General features: G+C 40.5%; 2 protein-coding genes across 4 annotated transcripts in view; one reads left to right on the top strand and one right to left on the bottom strand.

Annotated features, from left to right (window-relative positions):
* The window catches only part of LOC140788029 (acid phosphatase 1-like), a 40,578-nt gene extending 18,265 nt beyond the window's left edge, over positions 1 to 22,313 (top strand). Inside the window, exon 5 of one of the 3 annotated variants that reach the window (XR_012108947.1) lies at positions 22,273 to 22,313. The gene's annotated coding sequence lies outside the window, so the exon portion shown is untranslated. Of the gene's footprint in view, positions 1 to 1,422; positions 1,707 to 9,563; positions 11,151 to 22,272 lie in introns of those variants that run through there. The other 2 variants (XR_012108948.1, XR_012108946.1) reach the window with 2 other exon arrangements.
* Positions 9,509 to 11,026, bottom strand: LOC140788492 (phospholipase A1-Ibeta2, chloroplastic). Its single transcript, XM_073137753.1, has one exon. The coding sequence runs from the start codon at positions 11,024 to 11,026 to the stop codon at positions 9,590 to 9,592; it is 1,437 nt and encodes a 478-aa protein (XP_072993854.1). The 3' UTR covers positions 9,509 to 9,589.
* Positions 22,314 to 23,588: the final 1,275 nt, after the last annotated feature.

The raw sequence follows: 23,588 nt of genomic DNA, 5'->3' as shown, positions 1-23,588 counted from the left end.
TGCTAGATTAGAATCTATTCGTATACTGCTTGCTATTGCTTGTCACTTAAAATTTAAATTGTTTTAAATGGATGTGAAAAGTGCTTTCTTGAATGGTACTCTGAATGAAGATGTTTATGTAGAACAACCGAAATGGTTCGAAGATCAAAAATTTCCTTCTCATGTGTTTAAACTGAAAAAGGCCCTCTACGGGCTAAAACAAGCTCCAAAGCTTGGTATGAGAAGTTGACAACTTTTTCAGTGGATGCAGAGTTCACTCGAGGGGGAGTGGACAAGACATTGTTTATTAGACGGTCAAACAAGAGTTTAGTTGTGGCACAAATTTATGTGGATGACATTGTTTTCGGGGCTAGTCGATCATTAGCTAAGGAGTTTGCAAATCTTATGTATAGTCATTTTGAGATGAGCATGATGGGTGAGTTGAAGTTCTTTTTGGGACTTCAAATTACTTAGTTGGAAAGAGGGATATTTATCGCTCAAACCAAGTATGTTAAGGATCTTGTGACTAAATTCGGTTTAGAAAATGCAAAACATGCTAGAACTCCTATGAGTACAACTACCAAACTAGGTAAGGATATTTCAGAAAAAAGTGTTGATCAGACACTGTATAGGAGCATGATTGGTAGTCTTTTGTACTTAACTAGTAGTAGACCTGACATTGCATTTAGTATCGGTGTGTGTGCTAGGTTTCAGTTTGAACCTAAGGAGACAAATTTGTTTGCTGTGAAACGTATCATAAAATATGTCGGTGGCACAATTGACTTAGGTATCTAGTTTACGTATGACTCGGGAGTTTATCATATCTGGATACATAGATTCTGATTGGGCAGGTTCATGTGATGATAGAAAAAGTATCTTAGATGGATGTTTTTATATTGGAAACAATCTGGTTGCTTGGCATAGTAAGAAACAAAACTTGATATCTTTATCTACTGCGGAGGCCGAGTACATTGCAGCGGGAAGTTGTTGTTCTCAGTTACTATGGATGAAACAGATGGTCAAAGATTACGGCATTGAACAAGATACTATGGTGCTTTATTGTGACAACATGGGTGTTATTAATATTTCGAAAAATCCTGTTCAACACTCGCGTACAAAGCACATTGATATCCGACATCATTTTATATGCGAGTTAGTTGAAAACAAGACAATAGCCATCGTCACCTACTTCGGCTCCAAAGTTTTCTACTTCAACGGCTGTCGGGCGGTACAAATATAATTTTGGGACCCGTTCGTGGTCATTTCCGATTTTTCTTCTTTGGGGATAGAACAAATATTTACTGAGCGAGGATGGTTATCGGTGTGTCGGATGAGCGGGACTGCTTATGTGGAAGTTGTTCGGGAATTTTTTTTATAATGCCACTATTTTAGAACGTTGTATTCGTTCTACTGTTCATGGGGTGTCTGTATACTTGGACGCAGATGTTATTCGCGCTAAACTTCGTCTTCCTGATGGTGATGGTGAGTTCTAGTACCCCACGTCTGCTCCACTTCCTGATGTCGATGAATATGCTGGCACTGTACTGATCAAAGGGGAACGTTGGAAGGGAAACATGATGCCGCATGTGAAGCTGACACCAATGGCTCGCATGCTTCACATATTTTGTCTGTACAACGTCACCCCCAAGACTCGACATTCCAGTAATAGTCTGGATCGTGCATTCCTTCTTCATGCAATGTTAACTGGAGTTTCTATTGATTTGGCTGCGGTGATCTATGACTCGATTCTCAGAGTTGCCCAGAAAGAAGCACCTCGTGAGGGGTTACCATTTGGCATCTTTATTACAAATTTGTGCACTCAGAGTGGGGTGCGTGTGGATGTTTCGGAACCTTCCCTTACTTTGAACAAACCGTTGGATCGGATTACACTTAAGCGGAGTCAAGCTCACGACCAGTTGTCTCCTCTCAAGCTGTCCTCTTCCGTCGCTGGTCGCTCATCGCACCTCCATAGTTTTGATGAAAGCTCGGACGGTTACACATCGCACTCTGAGGGGGAGTTACCACAGTACTCTGACCGTTTTGATCAGCTTAGTACTCAAGTGCAGGATCTCCATTCGGCCGTGAATGATTTACGAGCTGAACAAGCTCGTCAGGGGGACTGTCTTTGACTCTGTGTTGACGATTCTTCAGCGTCAGTTTCCTCCGAGTTCTTAGTCTTTGACATTTGTGGCAAAAAGGGGTAGAGTGTCTAGGTGTCTAAGTGTGTAGAGGGAGCATAGTAATAGGGGGAGTTTATTACAGTCTTTCTATCTTTCTAATCTTGCTTATAACTTTGCTTGGAGAAATTGTAATCTTCGTCTGTTTAAGTACTTTTGAACTTATGCTCCATTGATAACTTGTGTTTGAATTGGATTGTTTATTCATTTCAAGTTATTTTCACTTGATCTTGGATTGGTATATGGTTATTTGTAGGGATTGATGTGCAAAATATTCTAGTCTTGTTGATTGCTCAATTTGAAGTCTTTGTAATATCTTATAACCTAGGTGTTTTGTCACAAATTGCCAAAGGGTGAGATTGTTAGGTTTTTATTTGTTGGCAATTGTGTACAAAATATTCTAAGTGTATTTTTTCATGTATATGAGTTTTACACAAGTCTAGAATATCTCTGGTTTGAAGAATTGCAAGATTATTGGAGAAAAGCCGTTGAGTTCACACCGCGTTCACAAACGCGTTCGAACGCGGAATCTGCGTTCACACAGACAGAGAGCCGCGTTCACAAACGCGTTCGAACGTGGGTACTGCGCTCACACAGACAGAGAGCCGCGTTCACAAACGCGTTCGAACGCGGTTACTGCGTTCACATAGACAGAGAGCCGCGTTCACAAACGCGTTCGAATGCAGGTACTGCATTCACACAGACCGAGAGCTGCGTTCATAAACGCGTTCGAACGCAACTTGAAAAATTCAAGTTGTCGCGTTCGAACGCACTCGGACCCGTTCAAACGCACTTGTGTTCAAGTCATGCCGTTCGAACGCACCCGGGCCGCATTCAAACGCACCAACGAAGTTTGATAAAATTGGACTTTCATGAGTACGTATAAGACTTGGATTTGGCTCTATCTTGGAGATCATATATAAAGATTGTGATGCCCTATCTTGAAGGTGGTTGAAGAAGCATTATCGAAGGAGACTTCTTGAGGCTACATCGGTTCTTCAATTATCAAGGTTCCACTCATCTATAAAACTTAATCTTTCGTCTTAAGGGCTATCTAGACGAAAGGTCAATCTCGAGAGTTACTGAGGTTGGACTTCAATCACGAGAAGTAGTAAATCGTGGGTTCTAGCGAGCAAGACTGAGAAGAACAAAGTCGTTTGGATCGACGGGTTGTTTTGTGAGTCAGTCTTGTAACTGCTACTATTCTAGTGATTGGTTTTGATCCGAGTTTGGATCCGTGGTTTTTTTTCCACGTTAAAATCTTGGCGTTCATCTCTGCTTTCATTCTTAATATTTCTACGGACTTTTACTTAAGCGAACGAGTGATATCATTGCCTAGTATTTAGATACATACTTGTGTCTAGGGTTTTTTCAGGATCGACATAAAATTTTGATATGTTGTAGCCCCAGACTTTAACAAATCAAGTTTCAAGCGAATCGGACGGCGGGATATCGAGATATCATCCAATTAGTAAACAAACATCAACGAGTCTGTCTTTGGATCTGTGGATAGAGGCACGAGATCCATGGTGATGGTGGAGGGTGGTGGACCGGCGATAATGGGTTGGCACCGGTGAATACGTGGAGGTGGAAGAATTATGGGTGATGGTAGGGGTTTAGGCAAGGTGATAGATAGATTGGAAAAAAGGGGAGGAGTGGGCCGCCCCTAAGGGACTAGGGTGATTTGCCGATCGAGGGAGGCTAGAAGCGGCGTCGCCGGGGATTGAGAGAACGGGAGCGAAAAAGACGAAGGAGATAAGGCAAAAACTCAATTCATCAATAATGACTCCATGGTTGCCATCCACGCCTTTAGAGGCTAACCAAACAATTCAAAAATAACCCTAAATAGTGTATTCTCGTCGACCGCGTTCGAACGCGCCCGATCACGTTCGAACAAACATTTTTTTGCATTTCTCTGGATTTGCGAGCGCAACGCAGGCGCGTTTGAATGCGTCGTTCGAATGCACAATTCGTACTCTCTAGATATGCGAACCTAATGAAGGCGTTCACAACCGCATTCGAACGCACTCCACCCGCATTCAAACGCGACATACAAAAAACTTATTCTTTTAGAACTAAACACTAAAACAAAAGACAAAGACATCCCTAAAGTGTATCCATGCTCGAGACAACATCTGAGACGTCCGAATTATATCAATCCACCACGCTTCCGCAACCTTGCCCTCAAGGTTTGAAATTAGGGAAGCGATCTTTGAACTCTGACTCAAGCTCCTTCATGATTTGATCCTCAACATTGGTTTCCCACATATCTAAAAATAGAGAAAGGTTGGTGCTGAAAAAGAGGCGAGCTCACTTGTGTCCGGTTGGCGCAAAAGGGCATCGGCCGCTCGGTTCTCGATCCCCTTTTTGTAGACTAGTTCATAGTCATACCCAAGGAGTTTCATGACCCACCGTTGCTATGATGGGGTATGCACACGTTGCTCCATGAAGTAGGGTAAGCTACGTTGGTCCGTGCGGATAATAAACCGTTGGCCAATCAAGTAGGGTCGCCATTTGGTGATAGCATGTAGAATTACTAGCATTTCGTGCTCGTAGGTGGATAGCTGTCGCAACCGGTTTGACAATGCCTTGCTCGTATATGCCATGGGTCTGCCCTCTTGCATCAATACTGCTCCAATGCCTTCACCTGAAGCGTCGCATTGCACCACAAAGGGCTTGCTAAAATTCGGTAGTGCTAGAACCGGTGTGGTAGACATGGCTGTCTTCAATGCTTCGAAGGCCTCTATCGCTTTGCCTGTCCATTGAAACCCTCCTTTTCTGAGTAAGGAGGTCAGCGGGGTAGCAATCTTGCCATAATTGGCAATGAATCGCTGGTAGTACCCAGTCAACCTAAGGAATCCTCTCAATTCTCGCTGATTAGTGAGAATCGGCCAGTCCACCATATTCTTGATCTTGCTTGGATCGACTTCCACTCCTCTCGCTGAGATTATATGTCCCAAGTACTCCACTTGTGGCTCTCTCCAAAGACACTTGCTCATCTTGACTTTTAATTAGTTTTGTCCCAAGATATCCTAACCCTAACTGCATCATTAACTTCCATCATCCACGTCCATCTCACCATCTCTTGACCTTTGGTCATTATTTTTCCCATACCTTTTGATCTACCTACAGATTGATGAGATTCTGGTTGCATTGGATTTTTAACTTTCGAAAGAATAATATATATTCAAATCTCAGATCTTTTCAATAGTTAGATCGATCTCTATTGCTTTCAAAAGTTTCGTATTAAATTCTATCAAATATTGTGATGTGAATTGAAATCTACTTCCTCGTGGGTGATTGCAACAAAAAGAAACCTGAACCCATTGTTAATCTTGAAGAAATATGATTCTTCTAAGGTAATAGAGGAGGAAACCACATTTCTATTTTCTCTCTCTTGATGGGAAGCTAGTGAGAATGTTTCGTACAACCTAAAGAAGAAAACTGTCACTAAAATCATTTTTTCTCTTTTATTAACTTCCTCTATACAGTGAGAACCATATCCATTGGCTTATTGGGTCACATGTGTCTTAGACCCATCATGTAAGACACATATGACCCAATAGATATAATTAATTAATGACTAATTCATCAAATCACTTAATCGAATTTATAATTAGGTAGCTTAATTATAAACAACTATTAATATATGAATCCATAATTATTCTAGCAAGCTTAGCAAAAATTCTGATATCATGGAAAAATAATTACTCTTACATCACTTTCTGTGGGAATCTCTAAATGTGAGATATATAAAAGTTTGTGTAAGAAATTTATAAATTTCAAATTTTCACATATTCAAATCTAAGATCTTTCTAAATGTGAGATGCTACTTTTATGGTAAGCAAACCAATTATGCATCTAGCAAATCTCAAACCTATACAAATTTCAAATGTTAAACTGCCATATATGCTATGCTCTTATGTGAATCTCAAAGTGAATCTCAATTTGTGCAAGCTTGGGATTTGACTTATAATGTCGCAAAGACGGTATATCCCTGAATCTATACACGTAGGGGCCAAGGAACTATCTTAAAAAGCGTGTTAATTTGCCACATTATAAGAAATGTTGTAATGTATATATATATATATATATATATATATATATATATGAAAAATTATTTCTGTGCACCTTCAACTTTAACTTTAGATTGTTAATCAGCTGATGAAACTAAACTATGAAGCAGGCACTTTGTTTACCATCATTTTCTTTTCGCCTCTATGGGCAGGCACTTCTGTTTACTTTGTCAATATTCGACCGGTGTAGTTAGTAATCGTCTCTCCAAAGTAATGGGTAATGGTTGAGAAATTTTGGAGCGGGCAGAACTGTTTTTCAAAATTAATGTTTACTTTTATACACAGAACTACAGAATTTCTTTCGTCCACCTAAGTCTTGACAACGACAAAGAGAATAGCCGACTGGATTGTTGAAAAGATCACTGTATGACAAAATTAAGGACTAGTACCTGGAAATATTAATAAGACCTCGAACTCAAGTCTTTGACCGAAGATTGACTACCGACTTTTATAAAATATATAAATAACTCTTTCAAAAAAAATTTACAAGAGAAAGACGGGGCAAAGCCTACAACATTAACATTTTTATTATAAAATAATAAAGGCTTATACATCTACACTTCCTGAACATATTCAACTTTCATGAAGACTCACCTTAATCTTTTTTCTTGTTACAATATCCACATTTAATTTTGGAATAAAGTGAAACGGCTAACAGTGACAGAAAACGCATAATACTAATTATATCCCTAATAAATAAATGAGCTTATTAATTTAGTCAGCAAAACAAAATAAAAGTAGTAAATTATCAAAATAGCCGCAATATTAGGACCCACTGCCATTCCTTATCTACCAAACCCATTTAGAAATCCTTCACCAAACCACTCATCTCCTCCTCAAGGCCGATGGACGGATTTGCCAGTGCTACCCCTTGAGATCGGCTAAAGAGGTTGCCAATGCAACTAGCGAACGAGACATCCATGGGGATCACATTAGGATGCGCATCCAACAAGAAGACCTCTTGTATCAGGCTTTTTATGCTCTCTAGCAACAATAGAGGGCTCCCACCATTGCTTCTTCCTTTGCATCGGTGGTAGCCAACCTCAATTAGCTTGATATGCCGAAATTGTGATCTTGACCTCCTCATTGCTACCACGACAAGCCTTAAAGCTACAACAAAGATGAGAAGCATAATTTGATCACCTCTCCTCCTCCCTCGCCCTCCTCTATGTTAGTATGCGCAGTGACTCCTCCAACAGCTACCTCAACCTCTTCATCCCTGCCAAAGAAGGCTCTTTTATACTCCTCACCCATCTCCAATTTCCTTTTGTCTAAGAAAGCTCCCACCTTTCTCGCGTTTCATTGAAGGATAAGCTTGCCCTGGCCAAGGATTAACTCGTTTATGTCTCCAAGACAGAGCTAGGTTGACGTATAATCCACTCATCTTACTACTAGCCAAACTCAGTGATTGACCCCCTATGGCGTCACTAGTTTTAGCCTAGCAGTATCTCCTTATGGGAATTGGATGGCCTGACGTTATCTAGATCTATCATGTGGTTACAAGAGGTGGAGGAGCTAAAAGTTGGGATCTTTGTGTTCCAAACTATAGATGGCTCAGAGAGGACTTTGGTGGTCGACCACGGTGGTTAGCCTTGTTAGATCGATGAGTCTACTCCCTATTTCCATCGCCAAAGCTCGGATGGGTGGTGGAGCATCTACTGAGCTAAGCTTAATATCGGGATTGATGATAGGTCACGAAATGATTCCTTCAAAATCTAGATTTATTGTAGAAAGCAGTTTGCGCAATTGAAGAAAAATATTCACCAAATATTCTCCTGTAGTCATAAAATTACAACACAAAGTGGAATTGATCCATAACTCTCTGATCTACGTTTTTCGTATTTATGCCCTTCACAAATTCAAACTACAATTGAGAAGAGAATATGTTATATTGAGGATGATGGTTGTGGTAACAGGTGGAGTGGAAGTTAGGATTATAGATGATAATGAAGATGAGGGTGGATGGGTAATGTTGTTTAAGAGATAAAGATAAAGGACAAAAAGTGGTCGAGATCTCAAAGAAGAGAGAGGACTCGACAGACGAGGGAGATTAGAAGTTAGGAGAGACATTGCCAACGATCGACGTGGTAGGTTGGTGAAGAGGGAGGGGGGAGATTAGGTTAGAGAAGATAGAGAGGCAAGAAACCAATATTCCAATAGCATAATGATTTTGGTTGCCATCCACACATTTATAGAGGTTAGCTAATAAGTCCTAATAACAATAATTAACCATAATTCTAGTGGACTCCTACCAATCACGTTTGAATGCATCCGATCGTGTTCAAATGCACAAAAAACGTTCTTTGTCGATGCAAACGTGATGTAGGCATTCGAACGTGCCCAATCACGTTCGAGTGCGCATTTCACATTCTCTGTTTTTACGAACCTGATGCAGGCATTCGCAAGAACGTTCAAACGCGACCCCTTTCATGTTCGAAGTGACCTACAAGAATTTTATTTTAATAAAAATAAACAACTAATGCAATAAAAAAAGACTTTAACAAAGTGTATCAATTGATGTCTCCCTGGTCCCCTTGATTGAAATATACCTCCTAGTTTCCATGCTTTCACTCCAATGGTGTCAGCTACAGCTCTGAGGAAGGGTGAGAGGAGGAGTTGGAGAGGGAAGAGAAGAAGCCATTATAGTTGACAAAGAAGCCATCGGTGAGTTAGGTCATTACTAGTGGCATATCGTGGTTGGGTTCCATCTTGTTCATTGTCCATTACTATTGGAAGGGCATAATCATTCATTATTGTTGGACCAAAATGAAATGAAATTTTCTTCCCTACAACGACGGTATTTAGGTTATCTCAAGATTAATTACATTTTGGATGACTGCCATGTAAGCTGTAGCGCCAAAATTTTCTAATAGTACATTAACAAGAAGGATTGAAATTTTTCCATAATTTAAGAAAAACATTGTAACGAAAAAAAATTTAGGGGGTTTCTATAAAAATTGGGTATAGTTTTGGGAGTGTAGACATTAATAACCCAATAATAAACTACAAGTTAATTGGCTTGGAATTAACCAATTACTTTCAAGAATTAAGAAACCTGTCGGAGAAGCTGAGATCATTAGGTATGTCATAAGCTTGACTACTTTTCACTGGTTAACTTATGAATCATGATAACCGTTATATATTTCCATTCCATTCGTTTACCAAGAACGAGCACCTTGTTAGGACAATTTCAATTCAAGCTTTTTTATATATCGAATGAGAATTTGATTACCAATTTAGGTGAAGTCGTTGTGGAGGTTTTCTGCTGACATTTGACATATATACATACAAGAGAATGTTAAAAAAAATTGCAATACTGTTTAATTAACAGCGAAGCCGCAACGCGGTTTGTGGCCGTCATCTGGGTATGCAGCCGTGGTCGGTGGACAGCGTGGCCCCCACCTGGAGTTTACGGGCTTTGCTCGTGTACAGTTTCTTGACGTTGCTTCCCTGCTGGCTTAGCAAGCGGACGAGGCTCCGTTTGGCGTTGGATCGGAAGGGGCAGTTGCTCCCCAAGAACCCATCCACCAGGTGCAGGTACGCCTCCAAATCGTGGCAACAGGCGGGGTCCGCATCCGGCCGGAGGTAGGGAGACACACGGCTATCCAATCGCAGCTCCATTCCCACGTGCGTGTACCCGTCCTTCCTCGGAAGTACTCCCGGCACACGTGTCACCACGTCGTGCGCGTTGACCACTCGCAGCACCTTCACCCGTCGTCCTTCGACCCTTTCTGCCAATCCCCTGTTCCCGACACGCGGACCGCCGAACGAGAACACTGCGATCGGCGGCATCTGCGGGGAGCAACTACTGACCTCATCCGCGACAAGCAAGGCGAGCGCCGCGCCAAGGCTGTGGCCGGTCACCGTGATGCTCAGCTCCTCTCCCTCGTACTTCTTGAGTAGTCTCTCCACCTCCTCCGCTACGGCTGACGACAGGCTCGGCACGTGATCCCCCGCTGTCTTGAAGAGGCTCCAGAAACCGTGCTCCACCTTCGCCGCTTCTTCTTCTTTCTTTCCGTCCGCCATCGGCGTAAGCCCTGTTCGGAAGTTCTCGACCCACTCGAGGCAGGTGGCTGTCCCGCGGAGGACGATCACGATGTCGCGGCGCCCCATCCGCTTGATCTCTCCCTCGCTCTCGCAGACGGCGATATAGCCAATCCAGCTTGACCGCTGGGTCATCCATGGAGCGGCTTTGCCTGCCCAGTGGGGAGGTTTGAGGGAGGATGTGGCGAAAAGGCTGCGCACCACCCGGTAGGTTTGGTCCGGAAGAGCGATGTGGTGGGATCCATCACGTGGAGGGGAAGGGTGAGAATTGAACGCGACGTAGGCAGCCTGGACGAGCTCGCCGTAGCGGATGAGTTCGCGGCGAAGGTGGTGGTCGAGGGGATCGAGGAGGCCCGCCCAGTCGGCAGAGCCATGGTACAGGCGCCAACGGTTAGCGATTGCGGCGCGGGGCGAGGGGCGGTTGGAGTCGGAGAGAAGGCGTTGGAGACGGGTGATGCTTCGCGGTGACATCTCCTCCATCGCTTGGTTACGAGAGGAGAGTAAGAGGAAGGGGAGATTGAGGGGTGAGAAGAGAGGATGGCCTGGATCCGCTTTGCCGCGGTCCAAGGTTTGGGCCGGCGGGGATTCGGCGCGCTTCTGGAAGAGACGTTCAAGGTTGGAAAGGTGGGTGCGGTTTGCATCAGTGGTGCTTGTGGTCGCAACGCAGCGAGAATAAGGAAACAGGCTTAGCGGATTGAGAGGAGAAATAGAGCGCACAGGGAGAGAGATGAGAGGATGGGCAATGTGCATGGGAGTGCGCAACAGAGTTGTGTTAGGAAGGAGGATATATAACCTTCTATAATCCTCGGAATGTTGTCGAGGGGTGTACTATTTTTATACACCCAAAGAAAAGACTTTAGGCCTACTTTTCTTATATTATACTCTTTGATTCTAATGGAGTATTCTTTTGAATGTACTTTTCCAATTTAATATATAGCTTAATATCGGCCTAGTCAATTTTGACTAGGCAGATGTTTAATGAAAAAAATAACAATCTACATCTCTTTGGTAGTTTAAAATTCAGAGTGCCTCTGTGAATTTTTATTTGTATTACTTAATACACTCATTACTCTAATCTATATGTAATTGCTTAACTTAATTATTAAGTAAAATAGTCAAAATGTCTTTCTAATTTTAGACCAACTATTTGGAAAAGTAATATTTAATTCAAAAAATAGAAAATTAATATTTTTTGTAATATTTTTTATTTTGTGTTGTGCTTATTTCATCTTAATCTTTCTCACTTGTACATTTTAGACATTAAAAAATTATAATATATAAAACAATATGATTTAAAGTTTAATAATTTTAATTGAAATTGAACAAAGAATTAGGAAAATTATTTGCATTTTATGTAAGGTGATATTCTTAAAATTGGCGCAATAGCAACTTTTGCATTTTTAAAAAATATATGGGTAAAATGAATATAAAATTTAGAACAGCTAATTTCTCCTAGGGATTTGGGAGGCGACTCTTTAGAGGAAAGTCATGCCGAATGGAAGAATGCCCTTTTTGGTAAGTTTCTTGTAGGGCATGTCTTTATTGATGATAAATTTGAGGGTTTCTTTTTGTTCCGCTTTAGTAGCGAGGAGGACGATGAGGTTGTTGGTGAGGAAGATGGGCTTGGATGCTGAACCGACTGTGGGGTTTGAGATTGCTATTGGAGACGGTACGAAACTTAAAGCGGAGAGCTTGTGCCGCCGGGTAGGTATACGGGTGCAAGGACACGACATCATTGTGGACTTGTATCTATTGGCACTGCAAGGAGTGGACATTGTCCTTGGCACTCAGTAGTTGCAAAGCTTGAGACCCGTTACATTTGATTTCCGATGTATGTAGATAAAATTTTAGTAAGGAAACAAAGAGCTGTGGCTTGATGGCGCTTGATCTCTACCAAGTCCTGCGATGCAGCCGATAGTGGGTTTGCCTTGTGTGAGTGATTGCGCCTATCTTCTTCAGTTAGGACCAGTAGAAGATGAGCCTCAAATGAGTCCAGGTACTACATTTAATTTGTCTAATTTATTGGATAAATTTGCTACACTGGCCATCGCATAGAGATTGTGCCTAGGGCTACACCGACGAACATGAGATTGTATCGGTATCCACATGTGCAAAAAGAAGTTATCTCCAAAATGGTGGCTAAGATGTTGGAGCAAAGCCTCATACAACTAAGTCATAGTTCTTACTCATCGCCCATGTTATTGGTGCGAAAGAAGGACGACTCGTGACATTTTTGTGTCGACTACCGGGCACTAAACGCTATCACCGTCAAGGACTGATATCCCATTCCGGTCATAGAAGAGCCATTGGACGAGCTTGTAGGGGCGACCATATTCAGCAAGCTTGATTTGAGGGCTGGGTATCATCAAATTAGAGTTCACTTGGCGGATGTGTACAAAACCGCATTCCGGACTCCAGATGGGACGGGCACTAAGAGTTCCCCATGATGCCATTCGGCCTCACCAATGCTCCAACAACTTTTCAAGGCCTCATGAATGATATTTTCTGGCCTCTATTCCGATGGTATGTCTTGGTATATTTTGATGACATTTAGGTGTATAGCAGAATCGAAATGGAGCATCTGCGACATTTAGAGGATGAGCTGAATTTGTTGAAGCAAAACTAGCTGAAAGTTAAGAAGTCTAAGTGCCTATGGGGAGTACCACAAGTGGAATATTTAGGCCACATCATAACAGCAGAAGGAGTGACGGTGGATCCTCTAAAGGTGGCGTGTATGATAGCTTGGCCAATCCCTACTTCCACCACAGGATTGTGTGGCTTCTTGGGGCTGACCGGGTATTATTACAGCTTCATCACTAGGTATGGCAAGATTGCTGCCCCTCTCACTTCATTACTGAGCAATGACAATGGCTGTTCTAGCTCTACTGGACTTCACCAAAGAGTTCATTGTAGAATGTGATGTGTTAGGGTTGGCATAGTAACTATAGTAATTCAAGAAGGACATCCCATAGCCTTTCTAAGAAAGGCTTTATCACAAAAATTCCAGCAATTGTCGACTTATGAGAGAGAGATGTTGGCAATCCTCCACGCGGTGACGAAGTGGAGGCCTTGATCGGTAGGTGATTTATTATTCGAACTGATTAAAGGAATCTTCTATACTTTATGGGATAACGTATCCACACTTTGGCACAGCAGAGGTGGGTCACAAGGTTGCTGGGGTATGATTATGAAATTCAGTACAATAAGGGGACAGAAAATAGAGTGGCGGATGCACTATCGCGCTAACCCGATACTACTGAGCTCGCAATCTTCTCTTCTCCCACTTTTCCTTTTCTTGACGTGCTGAGGTATGCATGTACATCTGACCTAGATGTTAAAAGGTTGTTACAGGAGGTGTTGAATGATCCAAAGCGCCATCCGAAGCTGGAGAACCGAGGCAGATTGCTGCTGGACCGCGGGTGCATCCGGGTGCCCGCGGACTACGAGTTGCGGCAGAAATTATTGGAGCACTTCCACCAAACTACGGAGGCCGATCAAGAGGGTGTTTTGAGGACTTATAAGAGGCTATCAAAGAGATGCACGTGGCTAGGACTAAGGCGAGATGTGAGTACTTTTGTCCATGCTTGCGAAGTCTGTCAGAGGGCGAAGGCAACCACATTGAAACCGGTTGGATTACTTCAACCTTTACCGATACCAGACTGTGTTTGGGAAGACATTTCTATGGATTTCATAGAAGGTCTTCTGCTGGTACAGGGTTACTTATTTTTGTACTGGTTGACAGATTAAGCAACTATGCGCATTTTTCCTCATTGTTGCATTCATTTTCAGCCAAGTCGGTGGCTGAAATTTTTGTAAGAGATGTTGCTTGGTTGCATGGCATGCCACGCACAATTGTCTCTGATCGTGATCATGTATTTGTTAGCAACTTTTGGATGGAGTTTTTCAGATTACAAGGGACTCGATTGAACCTCAGTTCGGCCTACCATCCACAGACGGATGGCCAAACCGAGGTGGTCAATCAAAGCATCAAGTAGTATTTGCGATGCTTTGTGAGAGAGATGTCGAGACGCTGGTTGGAGCTCTTACTATGGGCAGAGTGATCTTATAACACCGCCCACCACAGTAGTATTGGCATGACTTCGTTCAAGGTGGTGTGTGGGCGCACGGCTCCGACATTACGCGCTTATGACTCTGTGGCATTTGCGGATCGAACGGAGGTGGACTTGGCGTTGATGGATAGAGATGCCACATTGAGGAGGTTGCGTGCCCATCTTAAACTTGCTCAAAACCGCATGAAGTAAGTTTATGATCGCAGCCACCGAGAGCAGGAGTTCGACATCATTAGTTGGGTGTTCATGAGGGTGCAACTGTACTGACAGGTGACCCTACGTCTGATACGAAACCAGAAGTTAGCACATCACTACTTTGGTCCGTTTCGGGTGTTAGAGCATATCGGTCCATTTGCATATCGCTTGGAGCTTCCTAAGGGGTCGAGAATATACTTGGGCTTTCATGTTTCATTGCTAAGAGAGCGGATTGCAGATCACCAGGTCTTTTCTTATTGTGCTAATTATTTAATTCAGAAAAAAATAAAAATTATGTATGTTGCATTCGAACGCAGGAGTGGGTGTGTTCGAACACCCTTGCAAACGCCTACAGGTGTTCACATCAACAGAGAACACAATTTGTGTGTTCGAACGCGCTCGACCTCGTTCGAACGCCCGCTTGCAAACGTGATACACTTAGTTAGGATTTTTTCTTATTGCATTAGGTGTTTATTTTCATTAAAATAAAATTTCTGTAGGTCGCGTTTGAACGCAGGTGGAGTCGTGTTCAAACCCTACGAACCCTTGTGAACACCTTGTGAACGCTTGTGAACCCTTGTGAACGCTTGTGAACGCCAGCATTTGTGAACGCTTGTGAACGCCCGCATTTGTGATCGCCTTGTGAACGCGTTTGTGAACGCCCGCATTCGAATGACTTGTGAATGCTTGTGTCGCATTCGCAAATCCAAAGAAGGGGCTTTTTGAGTGCATTCGAACGCGATTGGGCGCATTCAAACGCGATCAACGAGAATCCTCTAGAATTAGGGTTTCATATTATTAGGTTTTTAATAGTTGGCAATTGTGTACAAAATATTCTAAGTATATTTTTACATGTATATGAGGTTTATACAAGTCTAGAATATCTCTAGTTTGAAGAATTACAAGATTATTGGAGAAAAGCTGTTGAATTCACACCGCGTTCACAAACGCGTTCGAACGCCCATTCACAAACGCGTTCGAACGTGGGTACTTGTCTTCACACAGACGGAGAGCTGCGTTCACAAACGCGTTCGAATGCGGGTACTTGCGTTCACACAGACCAAGAGCTGCATTCACAAACGCGTTTTGAATGCAGGTACTTGCATTCACATAGACCGAGAACTGCGTTCACAAACGCGTTCAAACGCGGGTACTGCGTTCACACAGACCGAGAGCTGCATTCACAAATGTGTTCGAACGCAACCTAAAGAATTCAAGTTGTCATGTTCGAACGCACTTGGGCCCGTTCGAACACACCTGAGATCAAGTCATGCCGTTCGAACGCACCTAGGCCGCGTTCTAACGCACCAACGAAGTTTGAAAATATTGGATTCTCGTGAATTCGGATAAGACTTGGATTTGGCTCTATCTTGGAGATCATATATAAGGATTGTGATGCCCTATCTGTAAGGAGGTTGAAGAAGCATTATTGAAAGAGACCTCTTGAGGCTACTGAGGTTCTTCAACTAACAAGGTTTTACTCATCTACAAAACTTAATCTTTCGTCTTAAGGGCTATCTAGACGAAAGATCAATCTCGAAGGCTACTGAGGAACAAAGTCGTTTGGATCGACGGATTGTTTTGTGAGTCAGTCTTATAACTGCTATTATTCTAGTAATTAATTTTGATCTGAGTTTGGATCCGTAGTTTTTTCCCGTTTGGGTTTATCCATGTTAAAATCTTGGCGTTCATCTCTGCTTTCGTTCTTAATATTTCTACGGACTTTTACTTAAGCGAACCAGTGATATCATTGCCTAGTATTTAGATACATACTTGTGTCTAGGGATTTTTCAATTGGTATCAGAGCAGGTTCTCTCACCCTTTGAGAGAGATCAGATAGGCATGGATTTTTATAGAGATGGACCATCATCTATTAGACCTCCTATCCAAGATGGATCAAATTATGGATATTGGAAAGCTAGGATGAGAGCTTACTTGATGTCTATAGATGAACGAGTATGGTTTGCCGTTGTGAACGGTTGGAGTCCACTAATGTACATGATGGATGATAAACTTGCTGAAAAATCGATAGAGTCATGGGATAGGTCAGATTATGAAAAAGTTGGATGGAATAGCAAGGCAATAAATGCAATTTTTAGTTGTGTTTCCTCGGAAGAATTTATAAGAATCTCTACTTGTGAGATAGCAAAAGAAGCTTGGACGATTTTAGAAACTACTCACGAAGGAACTATGGCTGTAAAACTTTCTAAACTTCAGAGGTTGACTACTAGTTTTGAAACTCTACGTATGGAGGAGAATGAGACATTTGATGAGTTTTATGCAAAGCTGAGTGATATAGTCAACTCCATTTTCAACCTAGGAGAGAATTCTTGAAAATAGAATTGTCCGTAAGATCCTTAGGTCTCTTCCGAGAGGTTTTCAGACGAAAGTTACAGCTATTGAGGAAAATAAGGGCATCGATTCTATGAAAGTTGAACAATTGGTAGGAAATCTACAAACATTTGAGTCCAGCCTTTCAAAACCGAGGAAGTCCAAAGGGATTGCCCTATCCACAATTGAACAAAGTATAGAGGAGTCTGATGATGAAGGTGATTTAAATGTTGAGATGTTGGCCATGTTCGTCAAAAAGTTCAATAAATTCTTTTGGAAGCCAAACAAGTTGAATGCTGAAAAACTTGAGAAAAGCAAAGCATTTGTGAAAAAGAAGAATACTGTGAGTTCGAATACAGGTGTGAGCAACAACAGTGTCAAACAGAAAAATAAGAATTCTGAAAATAAAGTTCGATGTTTTGAATGTTCTGGTTTTGGACACATAGTACAAGAATGCCCTAATCGCCTTAAGAAGAAGGGTAAAGCTATGAAAGTTACTTGGGATGACTCAGATGAATCTGATGATGATTCTGGAAAAGACGAAGAAAACTTTGTTGCTTTTGCCTCTTCTCTACTTAATATTGATTATGTTGTTGATACTGATAGTACAGATGATCAGGATATGCTACCAGCTGAGGAAGATGAATCTGAAATTTAAAAGGCATATAATGACATGTACTTAGAGTCGTTTGAACTCAAGAAAAACACTCTTAGACTACATCAACGACTCAAGGTAATCAAACCATAAAGAATTCAATTTGAGGAAAAGTACAAATTGGAATTTGAACGTGTCAAAGACCTTTCTGAACAACTTGACAATGCAAAAAATAAAATGAAGGCTGATGAAATTGAACTAGAGGCCATATGGGTCAAGAAAAGTCATTTGAAATGCTATGTTGTGCATACAGCCTTAAAATCTTTAAATTCTAATTTGTGGTATTTAGACAGTGGCTGTTCAAGACATATGTCGGGTGATAAGTCCTTATTTTCTAATCTCGAAAAACATGAAGGGGGAGTTATGACTTTCGGAGATGGTAATACATCCAAGGTAATAGGTAAAGGAAAGGTAAGTTCTCCACGGGTTCCTATTCTTAAAAATGTTCTTTATGTTAAGGGCTTAAAAGCAAATCTTCTCAGCATCAATCAATTTTGTGATGAAGATTATGAGGTAAAATTCTCCAAAAATGATTGTACTATTCTAGATCATGATGGTAATGTTATATATTATGGATCTAGAACATCTGATAATTGCTATGTTGTTGGAATGTCATATAAACTGAAATGTAACAGTGCCTCTTTCGACATTGCACATCTTTGGCATCAACATCTTGGACATGTGAATCAAAATGAATTATTTACTCTGTCCAAACAAGAAGTGGTAAGAGGAATACCAAAGATGAAAGAAATGTCAAAAAGAATGTGCGGTTCGTGTCAAATTGGAAAATAAATTCGGATCTCACACAAGAAGGTAAATGCAGCTACCACTGACCGTGTGCTACAATTAGTTCACATGGACTTGATGGGTCCAACAAAAATGGAAAGTCTTGGAGGTAAATGCTATATATTTTTAATGGTCGATAATTACTCCAGATATACCTACGTTGCCTTTCTACGTGAGAAGTCTGAAACCTTTGAAGTTTTTAAATCACTATGCTTAAAATTGTAGAATGAAAAATCTACTACCCTAGTTAGGATTCGTTCTGATTATAGAAGAGAATTAGAAAATGAAAATTTTTCCATATTTTGCGATTATTTTGGTATTCAACATGAATTTTCAACTCCTATAACTCCACAACAAAATGGGATTGTGGAAAGACAGAATTGAGTTGTACAGGAAATTGCTAGTTTTATGCTTCATGCTAAAAATGTTACTCAAAGGTTTTGGGCAGAGGCAGTCAATACAGTCGTACATGTGATAAATCGTGTTTATCTAAGATCAGGTACAAAAATGACTGCATATGAAATCTGGAAAGATACATATGACAAAGAAATAGGAAAGGAGCTTGATCTGGAAATTGAGAATCAAGATGAGGACAAAGTTGAAATGAACAAAGATGACTGCAATGTACCGAAATCATCTGGTAGAGTGAAATCAAATCATCCACTGTCACAAGTGATCGGAGACGTGAATGAACCAATTAAGACAAGACGACAAATCCAAAGTGAGGTATCATTTAATTGTTATACAACTTCTTTTGAACCTAAAAATGTGAAGGAAGCATTGTTAGACGATTCTTGGGTTAATGCTATGCATGAGGAATTAGAGCAATTTTCTAGGAATAATGTTTGATATTTAGTTCCTAGACCTAAGAATGTGAACGTCATTGGAACAAAATAGATTTACAAGAATAAAAGTGATGAACATGGCAATATAGTTTGAAATAAAGCTAGACTAGTAGCACAGGGATATACTCAGGTTGAGGGTATAGATTTTGATGAGACATTTGCTCCTGTTGCTAGATTAGAGTCTATTCGGTTACTGCTTGCTATTGCTTATCATTTAAAATTTAAATTGTTCTAAATGGATGTTAAAAGTGCTTTCTTGAATGGTACTTTGAGTGAAGATGTTTATGTGGAACAACCGAAAGGGTTCGAAGTTCAAAAATTTCCTTCTCATGTGTTTAAGTTGAAAAAGGCTCTCTATGGGCTAAAACAAGCTCGAAGAGCTTGGTATGAGAAGTTGACCACCTTTTTAGTGGATGTGGGGTTCACTCGAGGGGGAGTGGACAAGACATTGTTTATTAGACGGTTGAACAAGAGTTTAGTTGTGGCACAAATATATGTGGATGACATTATCTTCGGGGCAATGAGTCAATCTTTAGCTAAGGAGTTTGCAGATCTCATGCATAGTCATTTTGAGATGAGCCTGATGGGTTAGTTGAAGTACTTTATGGGACTTCAAATTACTTAGTTGGAAAGAGTGATATTTATCGCTCAAACCAAGTATGCTAAGGATCTTGTGACTAAATTCGGTTAAGAAAATGCAAAACAAGCCAGAACTCCTATGAGTACAACTACCAAACTAGGTAAGAATATTTTAGGAAAAAGTGTTGATCAGACACTGTATAGGAGCATGATTGGTAGTCTTTTATACTTAACTACTAGTAGACCAGACATTGCATTTAGTGTCGGTGTATGTGCTAGGTTTCAGTTTGAACCTAAGGAGACACATTTGTTTGTTGTGAAACATATCATAAAATATGTCGGTGGCACAGTTGACATAGGTATCTAGTTTACTTATGATTCGGGAGCTATCATATCTGGATACACGGATTCTAATTGGGCAGGTTCATGTGATGATAGAAAATGTACCTCAAGTGGATGTTTTTATATTGGAAACAATCTGGTTGCTTGGCACAGTAAGAAGCAAAACTCGATATCTTTATCTACTACAGAGGATGAGTACATTGCAGCGGGAAGTTGTTGTTCTCAGTTACTATGGATGAAGCAGATGGTCAAAGATCACGGCATTGAACAAGATACTATGTTGCTTTATTGTGACAACATGAGTGCTATTAATATATCAAAAAATGTTGTTCAACACTCGCGTACAAAACATATTGTGACAACATGAGCATGATTAGTAGTCTTTTGTACTTAACTAGTAGTAGACCTGACATTGCATTTAGTGTCGGTGTGTGTGCTAGGTTTCAGTCTGAATCTAAGGAGACACATTTGTTTGCTATGAAACATATTATAAAATATGTCGGTGGCACAGTTGACTTAGGTATTTGGTTTACGTATGACTCGGGAGCTATCATATCTGGATACACGGATTCTGATTGGGCAGGTTCATGTGATGATTGAAAAAGTACCTCAGGCATTGAACAAGATACTATGATGCTTTATTGTGACAACATGAGTGCTATTAATATATCAAAAAATCCTGTTCAACACTCTCGTACAAAACATATTGATATCCGACATCATTTTATACGCGAGTTAGTTGAAGACAAAATAATAGCACTAGAACATGTTGAGACGGAGAAACAGTTGGGTGATCTATTTACAAAATCTTTGGATTTAGAAAAAATTGTGTATCTTCGTACTTCTTTAGGAATTTGTGCTTTGGATTGATTTTCTTTTTGTTTTGGTTTGCGTGTTTTGGTTTGCATGTTTCATTTTTATTACTTCTTTTCATTTCTTTTTAGGTTTTCTTTACTCTGAAATTTTTTTTGGTTTTAGTTTCAGATTTGTCTAGAGTTTTTGTCATATAAAAAAAATGTGATGCACTCCTAGATTCAATAATATACTCTTGACATATAAATATAATTTTTCTCTTGATTATGAGTTATGATAGTAAATTCTGTCATCTTGCAGTATATTATATCATTTCTGATTTGTTCACTCTCTCGACTTCTATGTCAATTAAACTAAATTTAATGCACTCATAACATGTGTATATTCTTGAGTGAGCATGACATCATGAATTTTTTTTTTAAAATAGCTCACTATTAACGTTGATTTGCATAGTTTGACCTCATGCTTAGTCATCACAAATGTGTTCATAAAAGATCAATGAAAAGGGCTACAATGAGTTTGTGTGAAAGCCATTTTGTTTAGAGTCCACTTTGACTTAGTACATTGCTTGCAAATTAAATAAATTTTTTTTGATGTTTGTGAATATCTTCTTGCACATTGTTTGATATGTACTACAAAAAAAGGGCTACCTACTCATGTGTGAAAGCCATCATTGCACCTATATGGTTTATATATAAAAAAAATAATATAGAAAAAATTCCTGTTCGGTTATGGAGAATAAGTCAAAAAGTACAAATTTAAATACTAAGTCGGTTTGACTACTGTGTTGTATCATTGTTTAAATAGGAAAGTTTATTTAAGAAAAATGTTTCATGTTATCTATGCTCACCTTGCATATGTATATTGTTATGATCAATCAAGATTAATTTAATTTTGAGTGATGCATTAGAATTGATTATAATATGCTTTTGATGATTTGATTGATCTGTGTATGACTTATTTCATTCGATTGTCATATTCTATGTCTTGAATCTATTTTGAATTTTTAGAGGTGCATCTCCAAAAAGATTATCTATGCTCACCTTTTAAAGAGTCGTTCTCCTCCAGATCTAGCATCTTTCGGCCGAATTTCTTAGCTTTTATTCACTTTTGCGAGGTATGATCATCCATCAATTTTCCTATTTTTTATTCAATTAAGTCTCTTGATCTTGATTGATTTCGTGCGCTTTCGAGTTTTGATCACGTTAATGTTACTATCTTGATGTTTCTTGTGTGATTGAACGTGAGATCTTAGCATTTTCAAGTGGATGATGGATTTCATTTAAGGCCTTCATGGTTTCTTGGATTTTTTTTATTTCTTGCTATCTTTTTGTTTGCTTTGGGCATGTATTGAATCTTGCATCTTATTTCTTTCTCAAGAATGCCTAGAAAAGTTGCAGTTTCCAAGAAACATAGGCCGCCATCGTCACCTACTTCGGCTCCAAAGTTTTCTACTTCAACGGCTGCCGTGCGGTACAAACATAATTTTGGGACCCGTCCTGTTATCTGTGAACGACCCGTGGTCATTTCCAATTTTTCTTCTTTGGGGATAGAACATATATTTACTGAGCAAGGATGGTTATCGGTGTGTCGGATGAGCAGGATTGCTTATGTGGAAGTTGTTTGGGAATTTTTTTTGTAATGCCACTGTTTTAGAACGCTGTATTCGTTCTACTGTTCATGAGGTGTCTGTATACTTGGACTCAGATGTTATTCGCGCTAAACTTCATCTTCCTGATGGTGAGTTCCAGTACCCCACGTCTGCTCCACTTCTTGATGTCGATGAATATGCTGGCACTGTACTGATCAAAGGGGAACGTTGGAAGGGAAACATGATGCCGCATGCGAAGCTGACACCAGTGGCTCGCATGCTTCACCTATTTTGTCTGTACAACGTCACCCCCAAGACTCGACATTCCAGTATTAGTCTAGATCGTGCATTCCTTCTTCATGCAATGTTAACTGGAGTTTCTATTGATTTGGCTGCGGTGATCTATGACTCGATTCTCACAGTTGCCAAGAAAGAAGCACCTCGTGAGGGGTTACCATTTGGCATCTTTATTACAAATTTGTGCACTCAGAGTGGGGTGCGTGTGGATGTTTCGGAACCTTCCCTTACTCAGAGTGGGGATCGGATTACACTTAAGCAGAGTCAAGCTCACGACCAGTTGTCTCCTCTCAAGCCGTCCTCTTCCGCCGCTGGTCGCTCATCGCACCTCGACAGTTCTGATGAAAGCTCTGACGGTGACACATCTCACTCTGAGGGGGAGTTACCACAGTACTCTGACCGTTTTGATTAGCTTAGTACTCAAGTGCAGGATCTCCATTCGGCTATGAATAATTTACGAGCAAAGCAAGCTCATCAGGGGACTGTCCCTGACTCTGTGTTGACGATTCTTTAGTGTCAGTTTCCTCCGAGTTCCTAGTCTTTGGCATTTGTGGCAAAAAGGGGGAGAGTGTCTAGGTGTCTAGGTGTGTAGGGGGAGCATGGTAATAGGGGGAGTTTATTAGAGTCTTTTTGTCTTTCTAATCTTGTTTATAACTTTGCTTGGAGAAATTGTGAACTTTGTATGTTTAAGTACTTTTGAACTTATGCTTCATTGATAACTTGTGTTTGGATTGTTTATTCATTTCAAATTATTTTCACTTGATCTTGGATTGATATATGTTTATTTGTAGGGATTGATATGCAAAAT

This window comes from Typha latifolia, chromosome 5 (genome assembly GCF_019914945.1).
Source record: "Typha latifolia isolate L0001 chromosome 5, TyphaL0001v2, whole genome shotgun sequence".
Taxonomy (NCBI): Eukaryota; Viridiplantae; Streptophyta; class Magnoliopsida; order Poales; family Typhaceae; genus Typha; species Typha latifolia.
Note: the sequence above shows the minus strand (reverse complement) of the source record. Positions and strands in the feature narration are given on the sequence as shown.

Bases quoted from the DNA above. Each gene is read 5' to 3' on its own strand.
- LOC140788492 (XM_073137753.1), bottom strand. From the start codon at position 11,026: ATGCACATTGCCCATCCTCTCATCTCTCTCCCTGTGCGCTCTATTTCT.